This window comes from Triplophysa dalaica, chromosome 20 (genome assembly GCF_015846415.1).
Source record: "Triplophysa dalaica isolate WHDGS20190420 chromosome 20, ASM1584641v1, whole genome shotgun sequence".
Classification (NCBI taxonomy): Eukaryota; Metazoa; Chordata; class Actinopteri; order Cypriniformes; family Nemacheilidae; genus Triplophysa; species Triplophysa dalaica.
Genome location: NC_079561.1, coordinates 4,118,547 through 4,131,721, shown reverse-complemented (window position 1 = coordinate 4,131,721; position 13,175 = coordinate 4,118,547). Strand labels below are relative to the sequence as shown.

Sequence of the window (13,175 nt, the reverse complement as noted above, 5' to 3'; positions counted from 1 at the left end):
AACAGATTTCCTCCATGACTTCTTTGGCCTTTCACCTTTGTGATTCAACACACACATACATGAACTGCACGCCACTATTGCGAAATAATCCAAATCGCTATCTGTCACAGTTTTCTTTTGACTTTTTCTTTGTTATACACAGCCTTGACTAACTTTAAGTTTTACGGTATGCCGCCTTTCCTCTGAGATATCTCAAAACAGATTCACATTACCTCCAAATGATGAAATCCAGCTGCTTTTGATTGTTTGTGTTTGTTTGCTCAAACATTATCCACACTGTTAGATGTTTAAACCTCGTAACCATGGTCATAATTGTCGTAATGGAGCGTAAAGAGTGTTGCTGTTATGTTAGGGATGTGCATCTAAAAAACAGTAATTATTAGAAGTGAAGCTTGAAAACATACATGCGTTCTGACTGGGATGATGTCAGAATAATAATGTATCCCAGATATCACTATGATTCATATCTTACATAAGACACATTCCTGTTGGAATTGTTTGTCAACATGTTCCTGAGATTGTAGTGGGTGAGGGTTGGGGGTTATGTATGCAAGGGGCGACGACAGATCCTTAATTAAACAAAAAAGTGTGACTTTCCACGTGTCCATGTGCCAATGATAAAACAACGCCTTAGGTAAACACCCATGTTCAAAATCATGTCATAACAATGACATCAAATCAAATGGTTTTATCGGAAGACAAGTGGTCACTGGAAAATAACGAAAAGACAAACAATGATGTCAACCAGAGAATGGCAGATACATTTTTCAGGGAAGAAGTAAACAGGAATTCAGTGACAAAAGAATGGTGGGTGTTTGAAGGAATTTGGAGCACTTGCATACATAGTTAAGCTGAAGGGCTGATTAAAACCTCTTCCCATAAACAAACAGATGCATGCCGTCTTCTCAAAACAGCTGGCAAACTGTAGGTCCAAGAAGAACTTCCCATCTGACAGAATGCTGTTTGTAAAAGGCATGCAGACCCATTTCACTTTTATGATCTGAGGTTTTAACACTTTGTTCTGTCCAAACCAACCAAATCGTCTGTAACACTCTAAACAAGGACATCGTAGAAAGGAACAATATCTAAAGTGTAAATGTATTAACTCATTAGATTTATTGCTTTTGTGATGTAAAGTATATATGACAATTCAAGAAGTGCAACAATGCAGAGCAAAAAATTACCACTCATTTTCATTTCCATGGCCTGTGCCAAAATAAAGTCTGAGGAGGAAAACATTTGTGTGAGGAATGTTAAGATTAGTTGGTATCGAAGCATCTGCTGAGAACATAAATGTAAATTTGACGTAAATATAAATGCAGCAATTCAGTATCAGTGTATAGTTTTATTAACCCAAATATTGTTTTCATTGATATTTAGCAGATGCAATAGTGAAGCTTTGAATTGGAGAAATATGTTGTTGTTTTTCATATTTTCATTTTATATTCGTCGTGGATGAACTGTCTAAATACAAAGATATCTGATTTTCCAACTCTCATCGGAAAAATATTTTCCTTGATACAAGGATAAGACTGTGTATGATGCTTGTGTGACACAGAGACTTTGTAATGGTGCTTGATGAAAATGGAACATTAGTTGAACTTTCTCATAAGGGACGGTGCTTATAACTCCTGTGACATGCCATGTTTTGTTGTTAAATACTGATGGCACGCCAAATTTATGAGAGATAAACAGTTCATTGAAAGGGAAATTAACTTACACTGCATGGTCCTATGACATTCACAGAAAGTTTCATGTTTTATTTTCGAAAAGAACATAACTGATCGATTATCATTTGTGACTTTCCTTATCTGGTTTTAGAACACAGAGGGTATTGAGCACCTGAGTGTCAAACAAGGACGGAAGATTTCAAAACAGCCCTCGTGGGACACAGAGGATCTGAACTGGGAAGATCCATCGAGGAGAAGAGTACAACGATACCGAGCAAGTAAGGTCCATCGCCCAAATTTGGTCAAATGTTGTTTACCCGAGTTGTAGCCAGTTATACATATACACAGCAAATATTGCTAGAGATCTGAAACTGTATTTCGAGAAAAATGGACTTAGAAACGTGGAGGTTCAAAATGGAATTGGCACTGTCTTGTGTTTAAGTATCAAGGTAGAATATGCCAATGTTGATGCTCGGCCTTGTTCCTGTTTAAACCAGCAATCATTTGTTTTAACTATGCCTTTCCTCTGCCATATGTGCAATCGGGCAGTTGTTTTGATTTGTGGAATATTCTTATTGACTGATTGATATCCTTATGATCATCCGAATCTTACGAAAACGGCGTCTTCGAGCTGTACTACAAACATACATACTGGGCCACAGTGTTTAGGGTTTGGCAAATATTTACAAGTGCAGTTAACACTACCAGCATGTTTTAGGTTCTTAAATGAAATTATAATGGTTTCAGCATGGGTAGAAAAATGGAGTCAGCAAAGATGTAAAGCCAGTCATTTTTGAGATATTTACCCTTTCAGATCCAGATTTTTATTTGTATATAATTATTTAAACAGGTGACTCTTTTGAGTATTTAGTTTATCTTTCGATGTTTGATAGCCAAACAAACAGCAGTTGTCAATAATGCCTTACATTAGATTTAGATTTAGTTTAATCTACAAATTTATTTGGAAGTGAGTTGTCTTTGCAACATTTAGTTTTTACACGAAATGAAACCAAACAGGTTAAGTTGAATGGTGATTTTATTACTTATTTTTGACAACAAAACAACAATAACAAAACTTCCTTCAGCTGTATTTTCAATTAAATGCCCTTACAGTTTTTATTATTTAACCACATGTAAATATTCAAAATATTAAGGCACAGTGGCGTATTCCTCATAGCATTTTGAAGTGGAGATTTAAATTACCATCTCAAAAAGAAACATTCAAGATTTTGGTTAAGTTAAACATATTTATTTTATTTTTGACTCCAAAACGTAATATTAAAAGTAATGCTTGGTCATAATTACTTAATTGTGCAGGTAAAGACAAACTGTAGGGTTTATATTGTGCCATATTGTAGTCAATATTTTATATTTGAACTATTATGTTGTTTTTGGGTGTATTTCATAAAAAACATAAATTCAAGTATACATTTTGTCACTACATTTTCCAACTACAAATTAATAATTCACGTCTAATGCTAATGATGTGGTTTAATTGCGAGTGAATTTCTGGTCATTAAGGATAAGTGCAGGTAACAAAACTCTTATCCGATGGGCTTTGTGACAATAGTTAATGAACCACACCCTTTAATAGTCCTGCATGACCTGATAATCAGACGTGCTTAATCATACTGTATGGAGGAAGTGAGCTCTGCTAATGTTCCATGGAGAGAAGTATGGAAAAGCGTCTCTGAACTGTTTCCAGATGGGAGAAACTTTTGCCTGCCTTCACCCAATGGAACATTTGTTGCAGCTATTGTTATTTTATCTATGGAGGTTTGTCTGCATTTAAATTTTCCAAAAGTCCCGTAGAACAAAAAGAGCTTTGTGGTGGCATTGGGTACTGAATACTGAGTTTTGTGACCAGATCATTAACTATTCAGAACTAGATGAGAAAGCAGAAAGCCCTAGGATGTTTATTGCAGATGAGGCTGTATAGATGAATTGCAGTGTCAGCACAATAACCTCTAAATGTATGTTCTAGAAGACATTCAGAGGGTAAACGCCATCGGCTAATATGGAAAGTGTTTATGCTTTGTTAAGTGTCCATACGTTTTTTTCTTGCCAAAATATGCACTAAAATTATTTTTTGTTCTCAGAACCTCTTTAGTCCTTCTGCAAGATGCCTGTTTTCTTAAGTTGATGCAGTTTTAGTTCCCGGTCAGTGTGATTTAGAAGGGGTCAAAGTTGTCTGTCTGTAAAGAGGCCCTGACTAGCATTACTTCTGAGGATCTAGAGGCACCCATCTGTTAAAGATTAGAAACAAGATGCCTTCTAGTGGCTTCAGTGGGATCACGGGACAGTGCCAGCATTCATTAAATCACATGCACATGGTACAGATCGCTGAGAGATATGCACACGTTTGCTCTCTCTTTTTCTTTTTCTTTTACTCGTTCTCCCTTCTCCACGTTCTACGTGTCAATCTGTCGAGTCTTGATGTTTTCCTCTGTCATAGGCTCCAGTGTCTTCCTCGAATCCTATCTTTTCTCGGAGGAAGCCATTGTCCACACAATATTTTTCTGCCAGCCAAACTGCATCTTTTAGGTGTTTTCGTATGAAGGCTGGCTGAAGATTACTCTTCGTACACTCAAGATTACACGTATGCCCTTCATTTGCTAACTTGTCTGGTTAAATGCTTAGAAACACAAAACTTGAATGCTTTGGCAGCTGTTACTAAGCACAGGTTAGTGTGTGTTGTACTTAAAGGGATAATTCACCTTCAGAATGAAAACTTTCTTCTGCACAATATAAAAGAAGATATTTTGAAGAATTTTGGTAAACCGTTGGTCCTACATTGGTTTTGTGTTCATAAAAGACAGTGGGGACCATGATTTTTGGTTCCCATCATTTTCCCAAACATCTTCCTTTGTGTTTTGCAGAAGAAAGAAAATCACACAGGTTTAAAATGACAAGAGGGTGAATAAATGATGACAGAATATTCATTTTGAAGGTGAACTATACCAAAGTCCATTTAGGGAAGTCATGCCACTCGGCGGCCATCTTTGCAATGCGCCTCCGGGCAGTTATTGTGTAATTCACACAAGACGTGAATGGGAAAACTGATATTTGTACCTTAAAATCCTGATTAAACAACATTTTTAAAAACAACATTTAAAACTGTACCATAACGTTTGTTTCCTATGATCAAATTGCGCTTAAAAACATAATTTTTCATGTTGCTTTCGATACTTCAAATGCGCAAAGCTTCGCTAGGGCGGCCTTATTGAGAGTCGCGTTCCTCCCTGTTAATTTCAGTGGCAGTGACGCATCTTGTTAATATAATGTTTAAAAATGTTGACTATACCTTTCACGTGCCCCAAGATGCATTTGCAGCTACAGTAAAAATTTGTCCCTTGATTCATAAATTATTCATTTTAAAAGGAAATGACCTCGAACACTTTCGAAATTTTACATTTGGTGGAACCTGTTTGTGCAAAGGCTGACGGATCGCAAAACACTGTAAAATTCTGTGTGGTTTTTCTTGTTCATAATTATTTTATTCACAATGCTCATTCATTATTTAGACAAAGCAAAGCTTTTATCCTCTGTCGTGCGTTGCTCTGTGATGTGTCATTTTCAAGCATTTAAGAATAATTATGCATTCATCAAAACTGTAGAAGATGCTGTGCAAACAAAGAGTTTTTTTGGCAGGATATTTGACACAAAACATTGTGTTTTACACTGGCCAGAATCCTCTATATATGGCTTGTTCTGCAGTGAATGCTCATCCATTCATAAGTTGGCCCATTCTGAAAGCCTTCTTTGCACATATTCTTCGGACATAAAATAACAACAGCACTAGGGTAATGTGAAGTCGGACGTCCCGGGGGACCCATAGGCAAAGCAAGTCCTGACCTTAAAAGGGGCTTTGTTGCCACGGCTTTCTAGCTGTGGTGCCACACTGGGGGAAATTGGTACTGTACGCCTGAGGCTTTCCCAGCGATTGTATTGTGTGCACTTTTACACATCTGTATATTTTATTGCGGAATATTTATACTTCAATGCACATCAAGCCTCGAAAAGTACATAAACCTTGACAATTATGGAATCCGGGTCTGAAATGAAACTCCGGGGGTCAAACCTTGCATGTCAATGTGAAAAAAGAGAAGAAACAGATGTCAATAGAAAGAATATTGAGGTAATGTGAATTACTCTGAATAAGCTCCGAGCATAAACTAATGAGAAGTTCATCTATACATGTTTGAAACCACTATGAGATGACAGAAAAAATGATTTTAATGTGCACTGTTCCTTTAAGACTTGATAATACCTGCGTTGTTATGGAGAGCAGACAGAATACTTGTGTTAATTCTGTTGATAAACTGCTGGTCTCTGTGCTGGAGTTCAGGGCTTGGAGCCAAACGTTAACACCCTGCAACCATAAGTCATCTTCTCCATCAGCTTCTAGAACAGTTTGAACCTGTGTCAAACACACCATAAAGTTGTAGAGCTGTTTGTGTATTCCACTGTGTGTGTTTATCAGTTGGATGTAAATAATTGTTAACAGTTGGGTGAGATGCAGCATGTTGTCGATAGAGCCATGGTTAAGTTGGAGCTTGGAAAGTGGATGGGTCATGTTTTAAGTGTGGTGGACGTCGGTCTGTTTTGTTTTGCTCTTTGGCGCTAACTCTTGCCTGTTGGTCGTTTATCAGAGCAGAGTTCTCTACACATTCTTCCAAATGCCATAGCCAAATCCACATGATGAACAGGGCTCCAGGGAGGGAAGGCTTTGATCCGAACCGCAGAGAGACGGGGAGTTTTTGAGGAGTCATTCTTTTTGGCTGTGGGGTTGAGAATAACATTGTTGCAAAGAGATGCTGGGGTCTGTGTTTGCAGCAATGAAGACGTTCTTTCTATCACATAACCTGATGTTATGAACCGCTTCTTTACTGTGTGTATTACAGTGCATTTCCATGAGGAGTTGGAATTAGCAGTCTTGGCAGTATAAATCAGCACTCCATCTTCTTTGTTATCTACATTGGACTTTGCTGCTTTGCACAGTTAAATTTAAGCGTGTTTGGATTTTGTATAAATACAAATATTGAAGTGTAATGTGATGTTTTCTGAACAGACACCCGGGAAGGGATAAAGAATTGAGAGGAAATGTGTGATGCTCCAGACATCAGAATAATATGCAAGGAGAGGCTTTATAAGGAATTATAACTTTGGAGTGTGTATATATTATAATTGGAAGCAGATTGTCTTACATAAGCTCAGTATTATTTGTGGTTGTCTGATAGCGGTGTGTATCAAGAAGTTGCAAAGAACAATTGTGTTTATGTCATAAACCTTAATTTTTCAATGTCTCAACAGTAATCCTTAAAAATCTTAAAAATCCTCTTCAGGATGTTTTTGTGACTAGATTTATAGGATCGCAGGGAGTATTTAGGCTTAAGTGAAGTATGCATAGAATAGGAGTTCTGGTCATGGGGATTGTGGGAGGCACCGTTTGGTACATTTCCCATCATCCTGCAGGTGTGTTTTGTGTTTCTAAATGTCAGTCAGAAACAAATCTGTGGTCTATACAGGCTAAGAATGGGATTCCTTTCAATTTATGAGTTGACGTTTGAATTGCCAACTATAGGATGTTGAATTCAACTCACAGTAAAAGGAAATGCACACGCCCATTTTTTAAAATGGGTAGAAAACAAAATCAAAGTTAAAACGCAAAAAAAAGAAAGACGGTAAAGCAGGCTAGGTGTTATGGTCACACAAATGTGTGTGTGTTTTCATATGTATACGTGTGTGAAGGTCCTGGCTAATCTCTGAGTTCAGAGCAAACAAAGTGCAATCCATACAACACCATGACTGCAGTCAGCCGGCCCGCTGCCCACTCTTTCTCTCTCTGTCCTCCCACTGCTGTGTACTCATGCAGCCTTAATTGGAGATCCTGCTTTTAGTAAGAGAAAGATGAAAGTATGAGAAATTGAGAGGACTAAACATCTTAATAAAATCAGAGCGTGGGGTTGATTCGGCGGATGGAAGCAATTGCTAATGATTATTTAAATGTGTTGAAAGGGAATAGGGATAGAAAACATATTTAAAGCAAATGCATCAGCTTTTTCTCCTGACCGTGCCCTCCACTTATCAAGTTAGCAAGATTTGTTAATATGCCTTATATTGTCTTAAATGTACACGCATTTGTGTGATTAGTTGCATGATTCAATTTTTCAACCTTTTATTTCTGGGGGTAAAAACAGTAGCTTGGAGATCTTAAACCTTCTTAGTGTGAGTACTATGATGTGCGAGTATTTATTGTGAGTATTTCATGTGTGTTTAGCATGCCGCAAAAAATGTTACAATAAACCAATCCCTCATTTTGACAGCTGTGAAGGTTTATAAGAAACACAGGAACATGTAAACAATGAGCATAGACTCCAATGTTGTATGTACGTTCAGCCAATATGTGCTTTTGTGTTTGCTTAGGATATGAGAAAAAACAGGATGCAGGGAAGTTTGGACCACACCGCATTTGTTAGGTCACAGACAAAAAGTTCTGCTGAGGTCACCTCTGGTTAGGTCATGTTAGGTCACAACAACAAATAAGGAAAGCACATCGTGACCATAGTAACAAATCTCAGCGATACTGATCAAATAAATGTAGGTTTCTGTTTAACATTCTTGGAATTGGATATACAGTCAGGTCCATAAATACTAATGAATTCTGAAGTGTTTCAGGCAATATTATCTGCTCATATTCAGCCAAATGCTTCAGAACTCATTGGACGGCGCTTCACAGAGCAGATGGACAAGGACCCAAAGCATACTGCAAAAGCAACCAAAGAGTTTTTGAAGGGAATGAAGTGGACTTTTATGCAATGGCCAAGTCAATCACCTGACCTGAATCCGATTGAACATGCATTTCACTTGCTGAAGACAAAACTGAAGGGAAAATGCCCCAATAACAAGCAGGAACTGAAGACGGTTGCAGTAGAGGCCTGGCAGAGAAACCCAGCGTCTGGTGATGTTATTGACTGCAAAGGATTTGCAACCAAGTATTAAAAAGTGAAAGTTTGATTTATGATTATTATTCTGTCCCATTACTTTTGGTCCCTTAACAAGTGGGAGGCACATATGCAAACTGTTGTAATTCCTACACCATTCACCTGATTTGGATTTAAATACCCTCAAATCAAGCTGACAGTCTGCAGTTAAAGAACATCTTGATCGTTTCATTTGAAATCCATTGTGGTGGTGTATAGAGCCAAAAATGTTAGAATTGTGTCGATGTCCCAATATTTATGGACCTGACTGTATATCAATGGATGCAACATGGTTTATGAAAACAATGCAGCATCGTGTTTGTTCTCATTGTAAAGAAGATGTGTGTTAGGGCAGCCTGCATATGCGATGAGATAAATTATGATTGTGGGTAAGATGTGTTTAATGTGTTTGAATATATGTTTTGTGGGAACAAGCATAATTGAAGACAAAGGGAGAAAAGCAAGATGAGGCACATGAGAATTACGGTATGGGTGTTAATGCATACTTGGCCAAACATTTCCTTTTGAATTATTTTGCCATGCATAAAATATCTCTCCAAACAAATCACAAATGTTTTCATAATGTCCGATATTACAAGTTCTAAACGTATTTGTTCAGGACTGAAACAGGTTGTTTCTACAATTGTAATTGTTTTCTAAAGTATTTTTGCCCAATGCTGCATCCACAGTGCCAAGTCCCAATATAAGCTCATACTGCCAGTGTCAATCAATGCAACAAAAAGAAAAACTACTGTTTTTCATTTTATTTTTAAAGATTTTTGGTGTTTAGATTTTTTTATGCAAGAAAATATATTTTTTTTACCTTGGACATTAAAAATTATTTAATGTAAGTATGTTTTAGATAAGGGGGGCATGGTGGCTTAGTGATTAGCACGTTCGCCTCACACCTCCAGGGTTGGGGGTTCGATTCCCGCTTCCGACTTGTGTGTGTGGAGTTTGCATGTTCTCCCCGTGCCTCGGGGGTTTCCTCCGGGTACTCCGGTTTCCTCCCCTGGTCCAAAGACATGCATGGTAGGTTGATTGGCATCTCTGGAAAAAAAAATTGTCCGTAGGGTGTGAGTGCGTGAGTGAATGAGTGAGTGTGTGTGCCCTGCGATGGGTTGGCACTCCATCCAGGGTGTATCCTGCCTTGATGCCCGATGACTCCTGAGATAGGCACAGGCTCCCCGTGACCCGAGGTAGTTCGGATAAGCGGTAGAAAATGGAATGGAATGTTTTAGATATTGTATATAAATATCATATTTTTCTTTTACGTCTTTTTTTTAACAACATAACATATAGCAGTGTTAACGTTTATGGTTGTATTGATAAAATAATAATAATGCTGCTGGTCCACTAGACCCACAACATTGGTTGAATAACAAAATCATGAACGCCATACATAAGTTAAATAAGTTTTGATTTTGATCTTTTATAAAATGCAAAGTATATCTACAGCATTTATTTAACGGTGTTTTAGAAACAGAAAGGAAAGGTCTGTTTTTGTGCTTGGCCCTTGAATTTCAGAGAAAATCAGATAAGAAGATTCTTGAGAGCCAAATATCTACCCCGATGCACAGTATAGACTCCCCCTACTGACAGAAACGTTTAATGCACCCTGTGCATGCATCTTTGATGACTGAGTGTTATTTCACAATAGAGAACTTGATTATTATGTAACAGTCTTCTTTAAAAGTACATACACTGCAAAACATGTGAGTGTGCCAAATTAATTCTTCCTCTCCGAGCCTTTTCTAAGGATGTTAGTTTTGAGGGAGGCTTTTGTCACCGAAACTATTTGCTTGCTTGTACCTCAACTGGAAAAGCAAACACAACATGAGTTAAGAACAACTTAACTAAATCTGCCCTCCTGTCATGGATAATTTCCTCCAGTATTGCACTGAGCCAAGAACGCTGGTGAGGGGCAGAGTGAGGCAAAGGAAACAGGGACACAAGGAGTGTAAAACAGAAAAAAATTGTATTCGGATCAAATACAAAATTACTGGGAGAGCTACAGTGCGTGTTGTTGCATTAACAGATGAGAAATACAAACAGCTCATCATGCTTTGTAGTTCTTTCCTTTGAAAATTCCTTTAGTTTTATTTAATTTGTTTCCCTTTTTAACCAAATTAAAATACTGTTTGTTCTGTCTGTGGACCGATTATAAGAGAGGAACATGCAGCTCCCTTTTGTTCTTGTAAGTAAAATCCTCTGCCATTTTTGTCAAGGCAGACAGCAGGCTGGCTGAGGTGGCGTTTACACTAAGATATGCGGACGAACACAAGAGGACGTAATGCGGTTTCAATGAGATTTGGGCATTTGGGAGGAGACAGACTGCCGGAGGGACAAAGTTGAGCTTGAATGCAAGTTATGCAGTTACCAGTATGTGGATAGCGAATGTCAAAATGTAGCGAATAGAACCAATTTTTTTTTTACAGATTTACACAGTATAAAATAAGATGTGTAATATCTTAATATTAAAAATATAAGTTTTGCATTTAATGAATTGTAACATTTTTTAAAACATTTTATGCCAGAATAAGCATGGATAAGCCAAACTTTTTATCAGGTCAGCAAGCAATGGTACAGCGATTTAATTCTCATTGCTATCTGTGAGCACTCCTTCAGATAGTTGTCTGCCCTGCCTCTATTCTGTCATGCCGTACCATTTAGATTCATGCAGGTGTGTGAAATGACTCAATTCAGCAGACATAATCTAATACACTTTTAAAAAGCTTATGCAAACAGTTCTTCACGCTAATGCCACAGTTGAACAGTTTTCACTTCACCAAACAACTATTTACTCAAAGGCTCTTTGAGTTTCTTTTTTTTTATAAACTAAAGAACCTTCTGTGGTTCTCTGGATATGAGAGCTACTTTATGGAACCATTCAGCCAGATATTATTCTTCCCACATTACGACATGCACACACACACTTACGAATGCTCAGCTGTATTTTGCGAAGTACGTTTACAAACTTTTCCCTAAATTTATCAACAAAACGTTTTCAAATTTGTCCCTGTACTACCCCTAAAAGTATGGTCATGTGTCAGTTACATTCTCTGCCTAAATGTGTCCAATCAGAGTTGACCTGCATTCAAAAACATGCTCACACCATTCGACCTCCGGCGTTACCCGTACGGTATAAACACACCATCAGACATGTGTGATCAAAACCTGTAAACATTGTAACGTGATATCCGTATTCACCACACCCAACTGCATCTGTGTATCTTACCAGATCTGCAACTTTCCTTAGTCATCAAAGGGCAGCCGCCGGTATCTGGTTGCCCTCGTGCCCTGTAAACTCTGTGTACAGTAAACACAGCCCTCCCATATTTTCTGTTACTGCCCCTCTGCTTGAAATTGGCCGGTGAGAGACTGTTTTAGCCCGGCACTCCTGATATAATTACCAGATGCAATTACTTGTCATTAGACTCATGGGAAGATTTTTTCCACTTTGTTTATCTTAAATCTGGACCAGCATGAGCCACAAGGTATTGTGAAGGAGTTAAACGGAGCAAGACAACTTGAATCGAAGAGAGAGAGAGAGAGAGAGAGAGAGAGAGAGCAAAAGTGAGAGCGGGAGAGAATTATGAAAAGATCACAGCTTAAGGGGAGCAAAAGATGAAGAGAGAAAAGGGGGAGTGGGAACTGTATCCTGGAATAGCCAGCAAGTCGAGCCGCTAACTCCACCCACCACACCCCCTCCTCTCTCTCTCTCTCTCTCTGTCTCTCTCCTGGCAGTCTTACTCTGTCATTTAAGCAGAGCAGGAGAGAGGAAAAACAGGGGAGACTGAGCTGCGCTATTGACTACCGCTATTCTCTCCTTGAGGAGTGACAACCAGAGGGGCTGGACATCTGGACAGTATATGATTCCCTTCAGGAGTGGAGGACTTTGGCTTTCTTTCCGGGATTTGTTTGAGATTCTCCTCGCACCTCTTTGGAATTACAGCGACGGGGATATCCCTGGCGCGAGTGTGCGCGCAAGTGAATGAGTGTGTGATGTGCCATGCCCACGTCTGCTAATCTTGTGGTCAGTGCCTGGGGTTTACCATGAAGGGGAGTCATCACCATCGGGGGTGCGCCTGCCACCACTTGTTCCGGAAAGTCCTGGTAAAGTGCGGCTGCTGTTATGCCCGGGTCAGAGGTCAGTGACTGCGCATGTTGTGTCTGGCAAGCCTGAAACGGTACTTTTATTGATGTAGCGAGCAGCATTTTTTTAAAGAACTTGAAAAGTGAAATACGGTTTGGTTGAGGAGCGCTCAACATGTAAACTGCAGTTATTTCTCTCCAGTGTTATTTCTGTTTTTTCAGTCCTCCCCCACCAGTGTTCTGTTTTTGTTTCTCCATTCCCCTGTTCCAAATCTACTGACAGATGCTCAGCCACCTTCTTCCTTATCGCTCCTTTAAAAAGCGCACAGTGTTGACTACCATAGTTGTGTGCTTACGTGCATTGCTTTGCATTACATGCCTGTGTTTGTGTATGTGTGTGAGGGGAGTTAAAGGGGGGTGCCTCTTC

General features: G+C 38.8%; 1 protein-coding gene across 2 annotated transcripts in view; it reads left to right on the top strand.

Annotated features, from left to right (window-relative positions):
* Positions 1 to 13,175, top strand: part of arhgef25a (Rho guanine nucleotide exchange factor (GEF) 25a) — a 52,821-nt gene that overhangs the window by 482 nt on the left and 39,164 nt on the right. The window contains exon 2 of one of the 2 annotated variants that reach the window (XM_056733287.1): positions 1,822 to 1,948. In XM_056733287.1, coding sequence (XP_056589265.1) covers positions 1,822 to 1,948 — 127 coding nt within the window. Of the gene's footprint in view, positions 1 to 1,821; positions 1,949 to 12,422; positions 12,804 to 13,175 lie in introns of those variants that run through there. The other variant, XM_056733288.1, reaches the window with a different exon arrangement.